At 41.4% G+C, this 21,607-nt stretch overlaps 1 protein-coding gene across 1 annotated transcript in view; it reads right to left on the bottom strand.

Moving 5' to 3' along the window:
* trh (trachealess) overlaps positions 1-21,607 on the bottom strand; it is a 263,636-nt gene that overhangs the window by 26,609 nt on the left and 215,420 nt on the right. The window contains exons 7-9 of the mRNA XM_067156891.2: positions 19,067-19,260; positions 15,490-15,596; positions 1,364-1,511 (exon numbers count right to left, since the gene is read on the bottom strand). Of these exons, the coding sequence (XP_067012992.1) occupies positions 1,364-1,511; positions 15,490-15,596; positions 19,067-19,260 (449 nt within the window). The remainder of the gene's footprint in view (positions 1-1,363; positions 1,512-15,489; positions 15,597-19,066; positions 19,261-21,607) is intronic.

Here is a 21,607-nt window from a genome sequence, read left to right as displayed (position 1 = left end):
TCTATCTATCTATCTATCTATCTATCTATCTATCTATCTATCTATCTATCTATCTATCACCGGGCGAGTTAGCCGTGCGGTTAGGGTCGCGCAGCTGTGAGCTGGCATCCGGGAAATAGTGGGTTCGAACTCCACTGTCGGCAGCCCTGAAGATGGTTTTCCGTGGTTTCCCATTTTCACACCAGGCATCTTCTGGGGCTGTACCTTAATTAAGGCCACGGCTGCTTCCTTACCACTCCTAGACTTTTCCTGTTCCATCGTCTCCATAAGACCTGTCTGTGTCGGTGCGACGTAAAGCAAAACAAAAAATCTATCTATCTATCTAACTAGATATCTATTTATCTATCTATATAATAAGAGTTCTGTCTGTGTATTTCTGTATCTGTCGTGTCCACAGTAACATGGAAATGCACCTTTTAATACTCTGTCATCTCGGACTGTCTGTATTTATGTACGCGAATCACGAGAAAATGGCTGAAGAGAATTTAGTGAAAATGGATATGTAAAGCCTAGGAATAAGTTGCTACAGCCTGGGTTACAAATAATTTTTGTTCAAGCTGGATAAAATGGTTGTTTAGGGGAAGGTACCTAAAATTAAATTTTTAAAATATCTATGCTATTGGTCTTATCCAAAAGGTTTACATACCGTAACAAAAGTTATAGAGAATACAAGTTCCAATCATTTATGCCTTATAAAGTTTTGCCACACCGACTACGATAACAAATTTTTTTGACCGTTGTTCCTTAGTCCATATCAACGCCGAGCGTCGCTAACATGGAAATATTGTTTAATCTTGTTAACTGGTGACGGTTTTCGTCATTATTGTCTTAAGGTGCAAACCGCGTGGTCGACAAGGAAAACTGTGAAGATGATTATAAAAAATGAGAACATGTAAAACGATCACTTGAAGAATAAGACACGAAGGAATCACAAAAGAAGCAAGGACTGTCTTTACATTGGATGATCTAATATCCCAGAGTCGGAACAAAATTAAATATTGATGCCTACAATACCGAAAGCCCATAAAACTGATCAACAATAACATTACATCGACCATTGTTGTGATGTGATTTGTCTCTTCTGCTGCCCCTAATTTCCGATACATGGGATTACTGCTGGGAACCGACTGAAACAGTAAGTAACTGGTGAGTTAGATAACTTTGCACATTCTATATGATTGCCCCGTCAAGGCTAATTTCCATTAACAGCTGATTTTTACTGTGTGCATGTTTATATGTATCTCCACTATCAGACAAAGCTTACTGTAAGAAAAAACTTAACAACTGAATTAACTATAATTTACAATGTTTTACAAACCTATTCTATAATCTCTGGAAATATAAAAAATAAAATACTTCATACCTGATGATGTAGTTAACACAGATAATGTTCTGTTCTTCCGCGTTCTTGGAGTTGCAGACGACGGTAGCACAGGTTTGTACCCAGGTGTATCCTCCACACTTATTCATCAGTCGGTAGTACTGGGTCATGACTTGGCCTTTGGTAATTACTGAAACAGGACATAATAGAGGATGAAGTTAGAAACGAGCATCTTAACAACCATTATAGGCAAGTTGGATACGACAGTTTTTGTTCGAAGATAATTTACAAGTTTTGAGTTCTTATAATATATATGTATGTATCTCTAAGGGCCATTCAAACGGAAACGAGCCGAAGGCTATACAATGAAAACCTGTACCATTATGTCAAAAGTATTACCCAGTACTGTTGAGGCACTTTACCCATTGCAACACACGGCGGTGAAAGGCCGTCTCGTAAAATTCCTGGGGCTGCGTTGTGAACCAGTTCCGAACGCACTGCTTGACGTCGGTGTCCGAGGTAAATCGCTTGCCTCTCAGAGCATTCTTTAGCTCACCTCGCGACCACGCATGCTTCTACTGGAGACTTTGTCGTTTTGACTCGGGTTCGAAGTGATGACCACTCGTGACAGGAGCTCATCCCCTTTCTTGGCACAGGGATTCAAGATGTACAAGAGAGAGGTCCATTCGACATGCTTGCTGTGCTGGTTGCGCGCAATTTTAGCGAAATTTCAATCTGTCCTTAATGATGGCGTGAACACTTCCGACGCTCACTCTGACCTCGCCCGTCTTACATAATGAGGGCATCCACCTACTGGACTGCGGTGTGGGGTTTCAGACCGTGCATCATGGGCCAGCGACATGCGTCATTCCCTGAATTGCTTGTGCGATGTCTTGACCCTTGCAACCGATATGTAGTGTTCTCCGTACATTTGTGCAGTGGCGGTGGGCTCTCAGGAGCTCATGAGCATGTGAACACCCAGTTTTAATACATCTTTACGCATTCATGGATAATTTAAAACTTTCGCCGGGCTGAGTGGCTCAGACGGTTAAGGCGCTGGCCTTCTAACCCCAACTTGGCAGGTTCGATCCTGGCTCAGTCCGATGGTATTTGAAGGTGCTCAAATACGACAGCCTCGTGTCGGTAGATTTACTGGCACATAAAAAGAACTCCTGCGGGACTAAATTCCGGCACCTCGGCGTCTACGAAGACCGTAAAAGTAGTTAGTGGGACGTAAATCAAATAACATTATTATTAATTTAAAACTTTCCTTTCTTCCAACTCGATTTCGACAATCGATCGAGAGCATTCGACTTATATCGAACCTCCGTTACACCGACAGTTGTTCGTTTTGACTGACAGTGCAGTGAGCACACTGGATAGTGCGCTATTGTGCTGAAGACTATACGCATGCTCAAAGCAGATGACGTCATGGTTTATGCACCGATATTCCCATTAGCAAGGAGCACGGTAAGGTTTGTGCCTTGCCGTCTAGAGCCACCCTGAAACCAGTGGCAGTATTACAGTTGACCACAAGTGTCCGCCACCTACCCTATTACGGTTAGCCACAGCCTCCCAGGAGCTACTATTGCATTACATCCCAGGAGCTACTATAGCATTACATTACCGGCAGATTTCGCTAGTAATTCTGAATGAACATTTTCTAGCTCGTTGTGAACAGGTGTTCGTAATCGCGGGAAGAAGTTTGCTTTACCTTGTGAGCAAGTGAAATTTATTTGCCGGGCCGAGTGGCTCAGACGGTTAAAGCGCTGGCCTTCTAACCCCACCTTGGCAGGTTCGAATTCAGTTCAGGTAATTTTAACCAGCGAAATATTAATCTATCAGGATAAGTTAGAAATTAAAAGGCTTGGACCGGACAGACCAGATTTGATTATCGAAAAAGTTACAAAAACTGACAAACGCGAGTATAGGCGTAAGTTTAAGAGAGAAGTGTACGAAACATGCAAGTAGCCCTGTGGATGTAGACCTAGGAATGCGCTTTTTCTGTTTGCCCTGTTTATTGTTCAGCAAAGAAAGAAGTGTATGGAATTCAGCTGGGTGCACAGACCTTGCTCATTTGAGTGAAAAAATAAATAAACATGAAAATTATCATGCACACAAAACGCGAGTATTGAATTCCCTATGCTAGTGTTGTCTGTAATTTTCAAGTCTAGAATAATTAACATGTGATACAGTAAAACCCTGATTAAACCGAGATAATGTGGAGACTATTGGGGTCAATTTGAAAGCAGTTATTTAAAAAATCGGCCGGTAAATGCGGTACACATTATTTCTATGCTTCTCGTCACACCCAGGTGAACTTTGTGCTATTTAAAAATCAAGAATAGTGCTCGCAGTGCAGTAAAGTTATTATGAATTTTGATTTTGTTCTATACTAACAAAACTGGCCCCGTGGTGTAGGAGTAGCGCGCCTGCCTCTTACTCGGATGCCCGGGTTCGATTCTCGGCCGGGTCAGGGATTTTTACCTGGATTTGAGGGCTGGTTCAAGGTCCATTCAGCCTACGTACTTACAATTCAGGAGCTATCTGACGGTGAGATGGTGGAAGAGGATTCGTCCTGCTGACCACACGACACCTCATAATCTGCAGGCCACCGGACTGACCAGCGGTCGCTTGGTAGATCATAGGGTTTGGTTTTGTTCTACAGTAACACCCAGGTGAACTTCGTGCTATTTAAAAACCAAGAATAGTGCTCGCATCCTTCAATATTCGCAGTGTAGTAAAATTATTATGAATTTTACTTTTGTTCTACACTAATATATTAGTCTAGTATAAAATTTATCCTCGTTTACAGGGGTTCTACCACATTATTTGTGAAAAAGGAACCGTACAAAGAACTTTTAGTGAAGTGATTTATGTACCTATGTTACTTTTTTTTTTCCAGATTTGAGACATGAACAAAAATGATGTTGTTGAACCACCTAAAAATTTTGTCACGAGCCGCCACTGCATTTGTGCCATTGTTCGATTAATTTTCGTTCCTCTCACTCCTATTGCTGTCAGGAAACGCTCTACACCCCTTTGCTCTTCTTTTGAAGCCTCCATTTCACTGTTGTCAGCACGACTAGGTGCAGTGGACGATCAACGTGTGCGCGTGTTCGCTCTGCCGTCACGTGGTGTGAACCATGTCCCTCCAGCGGCGAGTTTAGGACCTCAGCGCTCTTATAGGGACCGCACTTTCTTCCGCAGGCAATTACATTACGATTCTCTCAGTGGGTTTCATTTTATAGCCTCCGGTTCGTTTCTTTTTGAATGGTCTTCATACTTTCTTGTTCCCATCTACTACTATACTTGGGGATAAACCATGACGGCACTACTTTCCAGTGGCATATCGGTGTCTATGAGCGGCTTATAGGATTTGCTATGCCTGCTGTAGCTGGAGTTGCCAAATCGTCTACCTCACCAGCATGGGCGCCCGCAGGATCTTTTCCAGGGGGGGGGGCATATTAACAATTTTCTTGAATATAAAAACCAATATAACGTCAGCAACATTAAATTGTTTACAGAAACTTCCAGTTATAACATATGCTAGATAACTGTCAGTAATTTCAGTTTATGACATAATCTGGTATGATATTAAACAATTGGACATCAACATCTTTAGAATTCCAGGAGGGGGCAAGTGCCCCCCCTTGCCCCCCCTTGCGGGCGCCCATGCTTACCAGCACCAAAAGAGTCAGAGCAAATAAAAAACATTTTTATGGACTTCATTATTTGTCATTTCGGTGTACACAGAGTTGTATATTTATTATTACGATATTATTATATATTATTAATGCTAAAAGGACCACTTCGTTCGACAAGAAGACGGAGTAAATACTGAAAAGAGTGTGGTAGAACGTGGCTGGGCAACATCTCCACACCAAACAAGGATCACTTAGAACTCGTTAACTCAGCAGGGTACAGAGTGTGATTGACAGCTGGCTTCCAGCTCGCTTCTAGGAACTGAGGCCGTCATGTTTTGTCCACAAGTATACTACTACTACTACTACTACTACTACTACTACTACTACTACTACTACTACTACTATTATGATGATGATGATGATGCTTGTTGTTTTAAGGGGCCTAACATCGAAGGTCTTCGGCCCCACTGTCCGGCTCAATGGCTAAATGGATAGCGTGCTGGCCTTTGGTCACAGGGGTCTCGGGTTCGATTCCCGGCAGGGTCTGGAATTTTAATCATCATTGGTTAATTTCACTGGCACTGGGGCTGGGTGTATGTGTCGTCTTCATCATCATTTCATCCTCATCACGACGCGCAGGTCACCTACGGGTGTCAAATAGAAAGACCGGCACCTGGCGAGCCGAACATGTCCTCGGACACTCCCGGCACTAAAAGCCATACGTCATTTATCGGCCCCACTACTACTACGAGGGCAAGTCAATAAGTATCTGAAATTTTGTTCTATCTTAAGGTTGGCTCTGTGGCATTGTGTGCTCACCAGCCGCTAAATGACAGCGTTGTCTACGTCTGTGGTAGGTTTCAGCGTTATCGGTTCAGTACAGCTTGCGCTGTTGCGACGTAAAGATGGTCGCACTACTCTCTGTTTGCACCAAGGAAGAACAGCATTCCATAATTTTTTTTGTGGTCTGAGGGTGTATCAGGAGCGGAAATTCATAGAACAGTCACTCGTCTGTTATTCAGGATCATGTCACGCACTTGTTCACTATTGGCGGATGGACGCCCGGATCTTTCCTCATTCTTCACACTCGTGCGACCCCTTTTGAACTGTTCAATCCACTAGTAAACACTTCGCTGTGGCAAAGCATTGTGCGCGTATTGTGCTGAAATTCTTCTATGAATTTCCACTCCTGGTACACCCTCAGACTACAAAAAAACAGGTGAAAACAGAGAATGGTGTGGTCATCTTTACGTCGCAACGTAGACAACGGTGCCATCTAGCGGCTGGTGAGCACACAACGCTATTGAGCCAACCTAAAGACAATGAGAGCAAAATTGCAGACACTTATTGACTTGCTTACATACTACTACTACTACTACTACTACTACTACTACTACTACTACTACTACTTCCCTGAAGGGGGAGGCGGTCCTCTTTGACGGCGATGCCGTCGCTCAAGCCACGAGATTAGTAGTGGTGTCGGAGATGTGTCAAGTAGGTGAGAGGGTTGGCAACCGTGGCCTATATTAGGAACTTTCCCGGTATTCGCCTTAGTGCAGGAGAATGGAAATGCATTTCTTTAATTTTGGTTACACCATACTTGAAAATAGTAGGTCTGGTTTGAGATGCGACATACTATTGCGAGTCACCACAGAGCGAGTTGGCCTTGCGGTTAGCGTCGGGAGATAGCGGGTTCGAATACCACAGTCGACAGCCCTTATAATGGTTTCCCATAGTTCCCCATTTTCATAGAAAAATAATGGTGCTGTACCTTAATTACGGCCCTGGCCACTACCTTCACAATCCTAGCCCTTTCCTTATCCTTCCGATGTCGAAAACCTTCGATTTGTGAGTGCGACGTTAAACCAGTAGGAAGATAAAAATGGAGCTCAATCCCGCCATCTCCCGAATTTAAACTCACAGCTACGTGGCCCAAAGCACGAGGTCTACTGATATCTCTCTGATGGTAGACACAAAGGAAAACATGAACAGTAAGTACTGTCTTATCAAGAGAAAGCTCTTGGGCTGATGGAGGGAAGTAAAGGGTATGGCTTGGTTTAAGTTGATTACAGAAAAGACGGAACTCAAAGACAATCGCGTTCACTGACTACAAAGAAACATATAAGTGAAGAAAAGATCGTGATTAACTTAAATATACTTTCTTCTTTCTTTGGAAGACGTGATTCTTAGGAACAATGGTTTCTTTTGTCGCAATCTTTATTTATAAAGTTGAGGTATTACTTTCAAGGCACGATCGCTCTACTCCTCTATTGTGTCACAGACAAACGAATTAACAGGTCAGGGTTTTCGCAAAACACGACTCCCTTATGATGCTTACAAGCAGAGTCTACAGAACATTGATTTCATCAAGCTTATGCGACGAAAATATTCATGCGCACATGTATTTGGGAATTCTTTATAATGGGCTGTAATTTAGTGCCTCAATCTTCAAACATCATTACTAATCCGTTACATAAAAGAAAATTCAGAAAAGCAGTCTTGTATAGTCCTCTCCGTGTAAGGACGTACCCTAAGGGTGCAACTTTACCCTTTCTCCCCTGTAATATTAAGGTATTGATTTATAGTTACTTTTCTTGCTGTTGGGTATTTTGCAGGTCTTTTTCAGTGTCGGTAACCATACAGTTTAGGGACCCTACTTGCCGATACGACGTCTTACATTAACCGTTAATCTGGCACGTTGGCAACGTTCAATCACTGTTCTAGCATGAATTGCGTGTTGCCACCGCATCGCCGTTAAAGTCACTAGTGATACATTTGCGAGAATATTTAAAGCATATTTTCTTTTTCTGTGGGATTGTAAATCTATTTGGCTAATACAAGGTAAGTAGAATTGTGGCATGTTCGGATAATACATTTAATAACATTGTTTGTGTGAAATGATTAAAGTGCTCAAATACGCCAGTCTCATGTCTAGATCTACCGGTACATGAAATAACTATTGCGGGACGAAATTTTGGCAGTAGAACTTATAACATTATTATTTTCAAATCCGCAGTGAACTTGAAAGCTGACCTAATTTCCGTTCACGGAGCTTGGCACATTAGTATTCCTATATGTTTCCTGATAATCTTGAAGATATAACCAGCCTGCAAGCTGAAAATATGCCCAATAATCTCTCTCCTTACTGGTTACTGGTATTGAAGAGAGAAGGAAATGTTCGCGAAAAAGAAAGGGAAGTCATTGGATGTCTGTCTGGAACTTTCGAAAATCACACTGCAAAGACTTATTAAATAAATTGCATCGTTTAACACGCCCCTCTTTTCAAGAATATGGTTATAGTACGCCTACTGTATATCAAAATAAAGACAGATCATTTGAGTGAGAAGGTGTGTTTATTTCCTTAATTCCTCATTGAGCGTAGAAATCGACGAGATATTCATAATTATCTTGATTTATTTCATCTTATCTTTTATCATTTACTAGGGTAGGGAAACATTCATTATCGGTGTTTACATTGAGGTTAGTTTGTTATGATTATGTCTGGTGATTTTAATATGTAACCAGGCAGGTTGGCAGCAGTGATCAGCCATTACAAAAAAGAGAAAAGAAGAGCATCGGGCGGCGATATTTACTTTCTGGGGTATTTCCTTACGTGGCAATTACTATAGCAGAGGTGGTATCTCTTTCATTAGTCCATATCAGTTTGTGTTTACATCAGAGTCTTGATAATTCCCCAAAAAGTAAATAGTTTCCCTGGATTTATTATGCATATTTTGTGGTATCAAGAATGTAAACTAAGTGAATGAGATAGTTTAGTCATTTCTTAAAGTTGTTTCAATGTTAAAAACAATTATTAGCAGACAACGCAGGGGACCCCATACAACGAAAAACGTAACATTAAGCAATTTTCCTCAATTGTGCCGAAAGTTGAAGGGCTGAATGATCCGGAAAGATTTCAAATTGTGAGTCTATTCTTTTTGATTCAAATCCTAGCCAAATTATGTAATATGTACCTTGGTGGCACTCGAAATAGTACAAACATTCAAAAGGGATTTCCTTATATCTGAAGAATGGTTTTGGAAAAACTGTTAATTGTATATGGAAGAAATGTACGTGATATGTAAAGCCCGGATTTTCGCGCGGTAATAGGTTAGATTGCAAACTAATTTGGTTAGTAGGAAATGCCGGCTACCCGCTGTTCCATAATGTAGAAAGAGTAACATAAAGTATAGGGGGTTCTGATGGGCCGTACCCCTAATGTTTATGCAAACCCCATAGCCGAGTCGTTGTGAAGGTAGACTATACTTGCTTCTCGCTTCGGTAAGTTTGCATTCTAACCTATTAGGGCATGAAATTCCGGGCTCTAGTGATATGTCTACTTTTATGTAGGTGACATTCCCACAATGTTTCGTGGAAATCCATCCTTTAGATGAAAATATCCTTTTATCTCCGGAGTGTCGCCTTAATATTTGAACTCTACTTATGAGTATCTTTCTTTCCCCAACTCGACTCCCGGAACCTACAGTGAAATGGTTCATACATGATGCAGAAGAAGCGAAATATAATCTTTGTCCTCGATGGCACAAATGATACTAAGTTAGTGCAGAGATCAGCTGAAAGTCTAACACAGTGTGCGTTTGTATATATAGCGAATTGCCGTAGACTGGGAAGTATGGGAGTGGTAGGTGGATGTACAGAGAGAGTGACTGTGTGTATGTTATGTTGAGGGGGGGGGGGAGGAGAAATGGTGGGAGACATGCAGGTTGCAGGGGGGGAGGGAGAGGGAGGTTGTAGAAGCGACGAACTTGAGATGTACGGCGCATCCGGACCGGGTACGGTACATGAATACTCGAACAGTAAGGGAACACTGGCGCTCACCAACAATTCAATAGTAAGAGGTAGTGTGTGAAGGAGGGGTTGCTTGGTGGAAATTGGCCAAATAGCGCTTAAAAATACCCTAGCGGCATGCTTCATATTACGCGTATACTCACTAAATACGTAGATATTGGAGGGTGGATGAGCTTGGTGACAATATTGTGGCTAGACAAATCCTGCAAAGAAACTGGGAAGTCTGGGGACATTTATTTTCGCTCTCGTACATTTTCTCCACTAAGGGAAAAGCACAGTATCATGGGTATGTTTTTGGACTTACTACAGATTATTTGTTTGCTCCACTCTTAGTAGCCTCTTACTGCATGCAGGCGCAGAAGTGTACATTTTTTGACAAGTTGCTTTACGTCGCACCGACACAGATAGGACTTGTGGTGACGATGGGATAGGAAAGGGCTAGGACTGGAAAGGAATTGTCCATGGGATTCGAATCGCACTGTCGGCAGTCCTGAAGATGGTTTCCCGTGGTTTCCCATTTTAACACCAGGAAAATGCGGGGGTTGTACCTTAATGAAGGACACGACCGCTTCCTTCCCCAGAGGCCTAGGGAGTATTTCATTTGCACGCCCTTCGTGACCCTTGTCTTCCTTTGGCCGATACCTTCATTTTTCGAAGTTCGGATCCCTCCCATTTCTTTTCTCTCTGATTGGTGTTATATAGAGGATGTTCGCCTAGTTGTACTTTCTCTTTAAAAATAATTACCCCCTCACTGTAGTAACGGCCACAGGGTTTTTGAGGGTTTTACATTGTTTTTGCTGTTTCAGCTGACCTCCAGCTGAGCGCGCGAGTCAACACAGCACCATCTTATAACCAAAGCCCGGATTTTCATGCCGTAATAGGTTAGATTGCAAACTAAATTTGGTTAATAGGAAGTGTCGGCCACCCACTATTCCATAAAGTAGCAAGAGTAACACATTATAGGAGTTCTGACGGGCCGCACCCCTAATGTTTATGCAAACCCCATAGCATAATCGTTGTGAAGGTAGACTATACTTGCTACTCTCTTCAGAAATGTTGCATTCTAACCTATTAATACATAAAAATCCGGGCTTTACTTATAACAGAGTATGCGTGTGACGTCACATATTTGGCACACATTTTGCCTTACTTTGAAGCGCTATTTCATGAAATGTACGTTACAAATTTTCATTTTTTTTTGCAACAGGAAGGGTTCTCTTTTATCTGTCAATTGAGACATTAAACATAATCGAAAGTTAAATACTCTCGGTGATATACAGGTTCCACCCAAATACTAAAAGCGTCTTAAAATTTTTCTTTGCATTTTCCCACTGTCGAGGAACTTAAGTCTGCGTTAAAAAACCAGGACGAAGAAGGATTATTGAACTAGGGAAGTTTGTGGAAAGCTGGGTTATTTATTTTTACAGAATGAGTTGAGCGTAAGATTAAATCCAATTATTAGACCAGCTTGTCACTCAGTGCATATGAACCAAGGGGATTATTCGGTTGGAGGTACATTAAAGGTGAGAGTGTTGATTACCCTTGTGGATGGCGGGTTAAGACGCCAAGGACAGGACGGCCATCGTGGGGACGTGACGTTAGTGAAAGCACGTCTAACACGTTCACAACGTCGGGGTGCTTCGTGCGCTGGGTAGCAACAACCCCTTCCTCTTCTCCTGTGTTTACACAGAGGAGAGGTCAATACCGGACTTTCAGAATAAGAGGTCACCATCCTGTTTAATAAACTCTCGCTTTTTTCAAACAGCTGGGTCAGCTGATGAAGCTCCATCTAGCGGTGACGTTTAGAAACGTGCCGGTTATCTCGCTCTTCCGCAACGGAAACAGGTGAATGTAGGATCAGAAATCATCCTTATTCCCATACAAATAATAACAAGATCGTGGGTTTAAATCCGGATACTTGATACTGTGTAGGGGGAATTGCATAAGTAATAGGTGTTCCAATATGTTGTACCCCTAATTGTTATGCAAATATTTCTACTACTTTTTCTGCTCTGTAGGGAGAGTTGCATAAGAGGAAGGAGTTCCAACAGGATGTACATCATAGCGTTATTAACGTATTCAAAAAAAGAACTAGACATTTCTGGCTTTGTAGAAAGGGTTACATAAGAAGTGAAAAGGTAGTGATATATAGTTATTTTCTAACTGTTGGCTTGGATTCAGTTTTGTCATGACTTGAGAGATTATACGTATTGCCAATGCTGTATTGTAAAAATCACTAGTATTATATTTGTGAATATAAATAAATAAAGCACATTTTCTTTTTCTGTAGGATTGTAGATCTGTTTGTATAATACCAGGTAAGTAAAATTGTGACATGTTCGAATAATCTATTTAATAACGTAGTTTGCGTTAAGTGACGAACGCAGCATTTCACTAATACGGTCTTATTTCGTCCCATTCGTATATGTAGAATTCAGTTAGGATGGATAAGAAGCAGGAAGAATTTGTAAGAACTCCTCCGAAAAGGAAAGGAAGGTTAATTCCTCTATAAAGATCATTTCATTTGAAATGGAATGAAATTTCGTTACCAACCTAACTTAACCTTGTCTGTTTAGCCTTTGTGTATTCTTATTGACTTACGATGTATGTACATGTACTATTTGCTAGTGTGTATTATTACATCGTGGTTTCACTTCAGCCAGGCAAGTAATAGCTGAAGGGAGCTGATTTATTTACACCAGATAAACGCCCAAGAATACGATGATATTAATGCGTATATCAAAATAAAGGCAGAAATATAAAACATTAAACTGAGCGAAGGTGAGAGAGAGTGGGTGTATATCCTTAATTATGAATATTTTGAACGCCCATTTACTTTAATGAGAGAACGTCCCTTATTGATATTTACACTGAGGTTCGTTTGTTGATGGTTAAGTCTCGTGATTTCTATATGTAACTATTGGAATTGACAGCAGTGATGAGCCGTTAAAAATGAGAGGATAAGACGCCGATATTTGCTTTTTAACCTATATCCGTTCCTTCCGAGTACTATACTTGCTGCTTTGTAGGATGAGTTGCATAGGTATCAGGGGTTCTAATAGATCTTACTCCGTAATGGGTATGGATATTCTTTTAAAGAACTGAAGCGTAAGGTCATCCTCTAGATCATAAAGTAATTTAATTTAGTATTATTAGAATTATTATGCTCTTAGATATGAGTCAGCCCGTGTTAAACAAATAAAGTGATTGGCGAGGATTCATCACTAACTATTTGTAAATCTAAAAAAAAGTCTTATAAAGACCACGAGTTTAATGCTAATCATACAGAACGACATGAATGTACCTAAAATTTCCTACTGAAAATACCGCGACTCTCTTAGCTCTGGCAAAGGAGAAGAGGTGAACGTACATTTATATGAGAGGAAAGCTATTGAAACAAGAATTCTTTCTTGCATGGATAATAAAATATTCATGACCAAGCAATTGAAAAGTATTGACAAATTGGCCATAAAAAGGTTTAATTGAGAACCAGAGGCGAGATTCCTTCAGAATACTAATTACATGTCCTCTTGGCAAACAATCGTGTAGCATACAGAAATTAGGAAGACTCGGGGACGATAATTAAGTTGGGTATTGGGAGCGCTTCAAATGGACCAGAAAGTCAATGTTAGTACAGGAAATTAGCCGTCTTCTTTGTCCGCGGGAGTGGTATATGGAGTATAACGAGAGCGTAGGCGGAATATATAATTAGGATTTCATTCGACTAGAGCATGAACATTTTATTGTTGATACTGCACGGTAAGATTGCTGCGAAACGTCGAATATCACGGGTCGAAATCTGAAGATTTGGCATGACAAAAGTAGGAATTCAATCCTACAAGATACTAAGCCCAAAGTTAATAATAATAATGAAAAGGTAAAGAATATGGAAGTGTCTAAATCAGGTTTCAACAGTCAACCCTTAATCATCAAATATGGAAATATCGCTCAAGTAGACAAATTTAAGTATCTAGGTGCAATTATTGAACCAGCGGGGTTAAATAAGCAGGCTAACAAAGAAACACTTCAAAGAGCATACAAAATTACTTGGAACAGATACAATAAAATAACTATATCAACAAAGGCAAAATTACGACATTATAGAACAGTAGTTGAAACGGGAGCACTTCATGCAACTGGAACTATTATAATTGGTGGCAAATCTCGAATAAAGTTGATCGGAAAACAAGAAAGTAAAATCCTCAGGAAAATATTAGGACGAAAATGCGAAAATAGAATTTGGATCAAAAAGAAATCACATAAAATCTACCAAGTTACAGAAAAAATTACAGATAAATAATAATAATAATAATAATAATAATAATAATAATAATAATAATAATAATAATAATCGTATGGCCTCACCTACCGTGTGCAGACATTTCAATTTGACGCCATCTGGCTGTCTGCTCGTGAATTTCGACGTTCCGTTTTACTCTAGGCCCACTAGATAGCAGACCAAGCAAACCGAAACTCTCTTGGGCGTCTATGGCTGAGATTTAATGAATTTTGTCGGGTAAACACCAAGTGTGCCACCAGAGATCTTTTACATGCCGACATCGTACGACATGGAGTGTCGAAGGGACTTTTTTCCGCCCTTCAAAAATCGGACTACCTCTGCCAGGTTTGAACCCGCTATCTTGGGATCCGGAGGCCGACACTCTACCAGCTAAAATTACAGATACAATCAGGAAACGGTTATTATAATTTTATGGTTACTTATATAGAACGGATAATAATGGGTTCATAAAGAAAATTTTAAACTTAGCCTTATCATGAAAAAAATCACGATAATTGGCTAAAATAATTCAGTGAAGATCTAAATGAAATTGGCATTAATAAGGAAACCATTCAAGATAGAATAAATTTCAGAACATTAATTCAATTAATTAATGTTATTTGCTTTACATCCCACTAACTACTTCTACGGTCTTCGGAGAGGCCGAGGTGCCGGAATTTAGTCCCGCAGGAGTTCTTTTTACGTGCCAGTAAATATACCGACACGAGGCTGACGTATTTGAGCACCTTCAAATACCACCGGACTGAGTCAGGATCGAACCTGCCAAGTTGGGGTTAGAAGGCCAGCGCCTTAACCGTCTGAGCCACTCGGCCCGGCTACCTTAATTCACAAACACATATTTTCTGTAGAATCCACCCAACTAAATACAGATGAAATGAACAACGTGTAAAGGAACACAGCGAGAGGATGAAGAGAGATTGGGAAGGGAAAAAGACAAACGAAAATAGATCTAATAAGTTCAAAACTGCTCCTTAGTTAGGCATAACGAATTAATAAATATAAATAGGATGATGCAAGATATTGACTAGTGGTTTAACGTCGCGATGGTGGTATTCGAATCCACCATCTTCCGAATGCAACCTCACAGCTACGGGACCCAGACTGCGCGGCCGACTCACTCGGTCCTATAATTTTCAAGGAACCGTAACGGCTTATTTTTTCCGGTATTTCCTTTTGCATTTTATGTACATAATTATGTAGGTAAAATATATGCTGGACACTTTTCTCTGTGTCGTTTCAATAAAGTACCCTAAATATTGGAGTTTGAAATCTGGCATTGGAATAGTTACATTGCGCTAATTTATTTCTCTTAATAATGCAATTATATCGACAAATATAATATAATATAATATATCCAGATTTTCCACTAAATTAGAATATGTTTACATTTCACGTCACACATTTGTACTTACGATCCGTATGGGACTTCCGTAATTTGTTCGCGTCCTCTCCATGACACAAGGTATAAAGGTTTTTGCCTGTCAATTCGTCCGGCGTATAGTCGAGCAGGTCCGCTACCCTGAAACACATAATTGCAAAATAAACTTCCACCGGAGTCATTATTACATGTTGAATTTTATAGTAGGCCTACAAATCCCAAAACTTGTACACATCTAGGTTCTAAGATTAGCACTACAAAGAATTACGATATACTGTGACAAACGATCTATGGTACGTGTTATGGTGTTGTCAAGTATGACAGTCTTCACAATTTATAGAGTCAAATAGATAGAATTTCATAATTAATTTGAAACGTAATTACAGTTTGGGAACATTTTTTATACTATAAATCAATAAATAAATAAATAAATAAATAAATAAATAAATAAATAAATAAATAAATAAATAAATAAATAAATAAATAAATAAATAAATAAATAAATCCTTCGGTTAGCGGAGAATCGAAAGTAAGGTGACTTGCTTCTAGCAAATCCAGTTTCGAAATATTTAAATAGAATGTTGAGACCAGTTGAAAATAAGTTAATAACTACGTGTTCAGTCTGCAAGCTTCTGTGTATTAGCTACATGCGTTGACAATCTTCTCCGGAGTGTTCGAAACATGTGGGGAGTAATTCAGGGTGCATAGTACCGGGCGAGTTGGCCGTGCGCGTAGAGGCGCGCGGCTGTGAGCTTGCATCCGGGAGATAATAGGTTCGAATCCCACTATCGGCAGCCCTGAAGATGGTTTTCCGTGGTTTCCCATTTTCACACCAGGCAAATCCTGGGGCTGTACCTTAATTAAGGCCACGGCCGCTTTCTTTCAACTTACAAGCTACGCTTGGTTTAGTTATTATCTGGAATGAAGTTGGGGGACAGTCCGTACTTTTTTTGCTATTTGATTTACGTCGCACTGACACAGGTAGGTCTTATAGCGACGGTGGGACAGGAAATGCCTGGAAATGGGAGGGAAGTGGCCGTGGCCTTAATTAAGGTACAGCCCCAGCATTTGCCTGGCGTGAAAATGGGAAATTACGGAAAAACATATTCAGGGCTGCCGACAGTGGTATTCGAACCCACTATCTCCCGGATGCGAGCTCACAGCTGCGAGCCCCTAACCGCACGGCCAACTCGCCCGGTATGTCCGTATTTAGGATAACATTTGGAGTCAGGCATGCTGTACTTCGGCAGTGAGTGGAACAAGGTTGCCATCGAATACGTACAGTGGCTGGAGTGTTAGAACGTGTTCGACAACAATAAGGTGGCATGTTCAGACATGTGTTTAGGCATAAGGTGAACACTTTTAGAACTATTTGTATTCGAATGCCGGTACGCTAACAGGGTGACAGCTACTAGACGTGAGATGTGCCAGGTAAGGCTGTCACCATTACTTCCCGTACAGAGTTGGAAATAATATAACTCGTAGCACATATGTTGTCCGCCTCTGTGGTGTAGTGGTTAGTGTGATTAGCTGCCACCCTCGGAAGCCCGGGTTCGATTCCCGGCTGTGCTACGCAATTTGAAGAGTGGTACGAGAGCTGGAACGGGGTCCACTCAGCCTGGGGAGGTCAACTGAGTAGAGGTGTGTTCGATTCCTACCTCAGCCATCCCAGAAGTGGTTTTCCGTGGTTTCCCACTTTTCCTCCAGGCAAATGCCGGGATGGTACCTAACTCAAGGCCACAGCCGCTTCCTTGTCTATCCCTTCCAATATTCCCATCCCCCGCAAGGACCCTGTTCAGCATAGCAGGTGAGGTACTGGTCATCCTCCCCAGTGGTATCCCCGACCCAGAGTCTGAAGCTCCAGGACACTGCCCTTGGGGCGGTAGAGGTGGGATCCCTCGCTAAGTCGAGGGAAAAGCCAACCCGTGAGGGTAACCAGATTAAGAAAGAAAGAAAGAAAGGACAAATGTTCATTTGGGTGCACTATATACTGCCCGATTATCCTACTTAACATGTTTTGGAACATTCTGTATTGGTATGTTGCTAGCTTCGTAGTCTCGTTCAATTCTACCCCCACCGGGCGAGTTGGCCGTGCGCGTAGAGGCGCGCGGCTGTGAGCTTGCATCCGGGAGATAGTAGGTTCGAATCCCACTATCGGCAGCCCTGAAGATGGATTTCCGTGGTTTCCCATTTTCACACCAGGCAAATGCTGGGGCTGTACCTTAATTAAGGCCATGGCCGCTTCCTTCCAACTCCTAGGCCTTTCCTATCCCATCGTCGCCATAAGACCTATCTGTGTCGGTGCGACGTAAAGCCCCTAGCAAAAAAAAAATCTACCCTTCTTATCTTTACTATGTTACAAGCTGAGTCCGATCACCGTTACTTTAGTCTACTTCTCCTTCTCTTACCCTCTATGGCCGAGTGTTATTGTCCTGGGTAACCTACGCCCCACCATAGGAGCCAGTTCATACACACAATTTTATCCATTGAGATCATTCTTCGTTTACTTCGGTGTTATGTATTTTCTGTCTTACTTTATGGTGTCGAGACTTTGACCCTAACAGAGAACACCGCCAAAAAAAAATAGCTTTGATCCTTTGAAATGTAGTGCCACCAATGCCTGCCCAGGATATCATGGGTTGACAGAATAAGTAACACTGAAATACTCCAACGCCTGAACAAAGGCACAGAAGTCATGGCCAACATCAACAAGAAGAAACTTGAGTACTTTGGTCATATCAGTCGAAATAGAAGAAGAAGAAGAAGAAGAAGAAGATATTGGCTGCTGAATCTACAATCTACCAGAATGTTATTCGGTCAGTACTCCCACTCTTTTACGAATTGCTGGTAACAAGAACCAGATCGCCATGATGACAGCCGACATCCAGTGAGGATATGGTACAAGAATAGAAGAAGGAGGAGAAGAAGAAGAAGAAGAAGAAGAAGAAGAAGAAGAAGAAGAATCCTAATTTTCCTTTCTTTTTCTTATAACAAGTACCCTCTTGGTATTGTTCCCATGTTTGTGTCAGCAATCAGAATCGTTACCTTCTAATCTGTTACTTTTAACTTACGAATAAGACATATGAGCCCACCCAGTTTTCACTCCTGTACAGCGAGAACAGACCGATGTAAAGGTAATATTTCGATAGAGAGCTCATGTCTGTCTGTCAGGTCAACTGCCCAGGGGCTGGTTAGATTCTCAAATAGCACCACCAAAGGTTATGCGGTTATAAGGAAACCCCAAAAACCAATGGCAGCACCAAAATGAGGCGTACTAGGCAAGATGAGGAGTGAGGTAGTTTGCCATTGCTTTCCTCACTGGGTCAGAAAGTACTATTGCAGTACGACTGACCCTATGAGCAGCACCTTTCATAACACTCAGATGCACTAGTCATGTTCCGAATGTCATTACTCAGGACTACCCATACCCCAGCAGCTTCCATATTGTCACAGCCATGGATGTTGACTGGGACTTCGGTGGAAGCTACACTTTACTCTGGCTTGTGCCAAGAGATGGATGCAGAAGTACTGTATCCACCAAGAAATGACAGCAGGCAGAGACAGCTCATACATTAACAAACAAAACAACAAGAACACAAAGAAGGGCATACCTGGGTTCGCAGTGTGCTATCCGGAAGTCGAAGTTTATCCGTGTGACGAACATGTCGGACTCGAGGCGAATCTCGTGAACGCTGGGGGGTGGTAGAGCCATCGCTATGGCCACCATCCCCAGTAGTGGAGGGGTGTTCTTCCGGCTGTGAGAGAAGGTGTACTGCGGCCGAAGTCTGCACAACACCAGCACAACCTGCAAAAGAAGAGGGGTGACACCTTCTTACTGTGGGCAATACCTTCCTACTTCTAGTCTTATTGTAGGGCAGTTCAAGTCTAGTCTTGGTTTCGCTGATTTTCTCAGGCTCAGAAGTACTCAAAAACAGGCTTTCAGAACGGTGGTATCAAGAATTTGGAAAACTCATCAATTCATAAGTGTTGGATTTGGAGTGGAGTGGAGTGGAGTGGAGTGGAGTGGAGTGCAGTGCAGTGCAGTGGAGTGGACTGCAGTGGAGTGGAATGGAATGGGGTTGGAGTTGTCTAAGAATGTGGACATATGTGAATATACAAAGGGACGATAAAATAATATACGGTAGTCTATCAGATGACAAACTGCAGAATTAATAGAAAAAGGTGGAAACGGATCCAAAGGTAGAAATATTTTGAGATCACACCCATTATCGAGGAATCTTGTCGAAAAACATTAGTAAGTAAAATTAAGTTACGGTAAATTTATAATTGAAAAATATGTCATACATTCAGTTTTGAAAATTAAAATAAAACATTAAACACGTCTTTATCAAAAATTTCACTTTGCGACTCTATATCAGGGCCTCTCGGGGTGCATGCGCCGGTGCACTGCACGGCGCAAGGTACAGGAGACGACTTCACTAGGTTGACCAGAGTGCAAACCCGAACTCCTCTTTCCTTACATCTGTCCCAACCGTTCGCCCTGTCCCCGTCTTCTTCACCTTCCCCGCTGATTCTCCCCTCACTGCGAAATGTTTATGTGCGGTGAGCAGAGACACTCTGTATTATGAGCCAAGGTTACTGATGTTCAAGAACTCTTCTTTCAATTTTGTTTGAGCAAACAATTTATCTTCTCTGGCTCTTCTTTTCCTTTTTCTTTGCAATTGTACCAGTAATGTCTGGAACAAGCGATCGGCCGACAGTAATTCTGAGAGGGTTCTTTAAATTACAATCAGAAATACTCGCACGCAATCTAATTTTCGTATAAGTCAAAACAGAAAAACTCTTTAACATATTCATGTGGAACCAGACATAGAAATAATCTTAGCTGCTTCTCAGTGCAGTTTAGGAAAATCTTCCTTCGATAAATTCTCGTATAATTCGAGCAAAGCTTTTGTATTGGATAATAGGGGCTGAACGCCTGTTATGTTCATAAATAAATGAAATGTATTGGATAATAGATCTTTTTGATGATCATGTAATTATTGTCCCATGGATTGGCTTTATCGTCATGACTGAGAAAAAAAATACAAAAGTTCCCAGTTCGATTGAAAATGGATTTTCGGAAGTCTTTGCTTTCTTCGAAACAGGTTGCTCCATTATTATGTCGTTGTCTTGCGCTTATCTATTTCACTGATAAACAAGCCTTCTATCACCGATCGCTTCGTCGCTCTCAGCACACTACACCATCCGAGTCAAGCCGAGTTGAGCCGAGTCGGACCGATGCACAGTGCACGAAGCCTCTGCGCCTTGGTTTTCACCCGTGAGATTTTGGGCGTTTGAGAGGCCCCGATCTATATAATGAAAGCCCATGGCTGTTGAAAGGGAGCGTAAGTATTGATATTACATTCAGAGGAAAGGAATTATAAAAAAAATAAATGGGCGGACACAACTTTGAAATTGTGGAGAGCTTCAAGTAATTGGGAAGTGAACTGATACAGGATGCAGGGCTGGACATGGAGATAAGTAAAACCGTTCAACAGTGTTCTGTCAGAGTGTGAGAAACTTGGTGTGGAGGAAGTACCAATGAAGTGTAAAGATATGATGTACTACTTTCGAATACTGAGATATGTAGCGGAGATCTGGACACTGACAAAAAGACAGGAAAATAACATCCAGCCCAGTGAAATGAAATGATTATTATGTACGACAGAATGGACAAGAAAGTAAGAAACTAGGACTTGAGGAAGAAAATCGGTGTGAAAAAGCTTTTCGACAGAAAAGAGAGGGATAAAATTAGATGGTTTGGATATGTTAAGAGGATGGAAGAGGGAAGGATGCCGATGTGTATGATGGGAGATCCAGATAATAGGAGGAGGGAAGGCAAGAGGGAGATCCAGACTAAGGTGGTTTGAAAACAATCAAGAATAGTATAATTATAAAAACCTGGACTGGAACATAGTTCAGGAGAAACAATGGTGGTCAGATAGAGGAAGATGCCATAAAATATTCCAACCTGGCGGGAGATTGATGAGGGAAATGGATGATGATGATGATAATGATGATAATTAATAGATCCAAGGTTTTTTTACAGAGTAATAGTTTAGAATGCAAACTAATTTGGTTATTAGTAAGTTCGACTAGCCCGTTGTTCCATTATGTAACGAGACTAACATAAATTCTAGGGGCTCTGA

Source organism: Anabrus simplex, chromosome 13 (assembly GCF_040414725.1).
Source record: "Anabrus simplex isolate iqAnaSimp1 chromosome 13, ASM4041472v1, whole genome shotgun sequence".
In the NCBI taxonomy this organism is placed as follows: domain Eukaryota; kingdom Metazoa; phylum Arthropoda; class Insecta; order Orthoptera; family Tettigoniidae; genus Anabrus; species Anabrus simplex.
The sequence above is the reverse complement of the archived record's forward strand: the minus strand, read 5'-3'. Positions and strand labels throughout refer to the sequence as shown.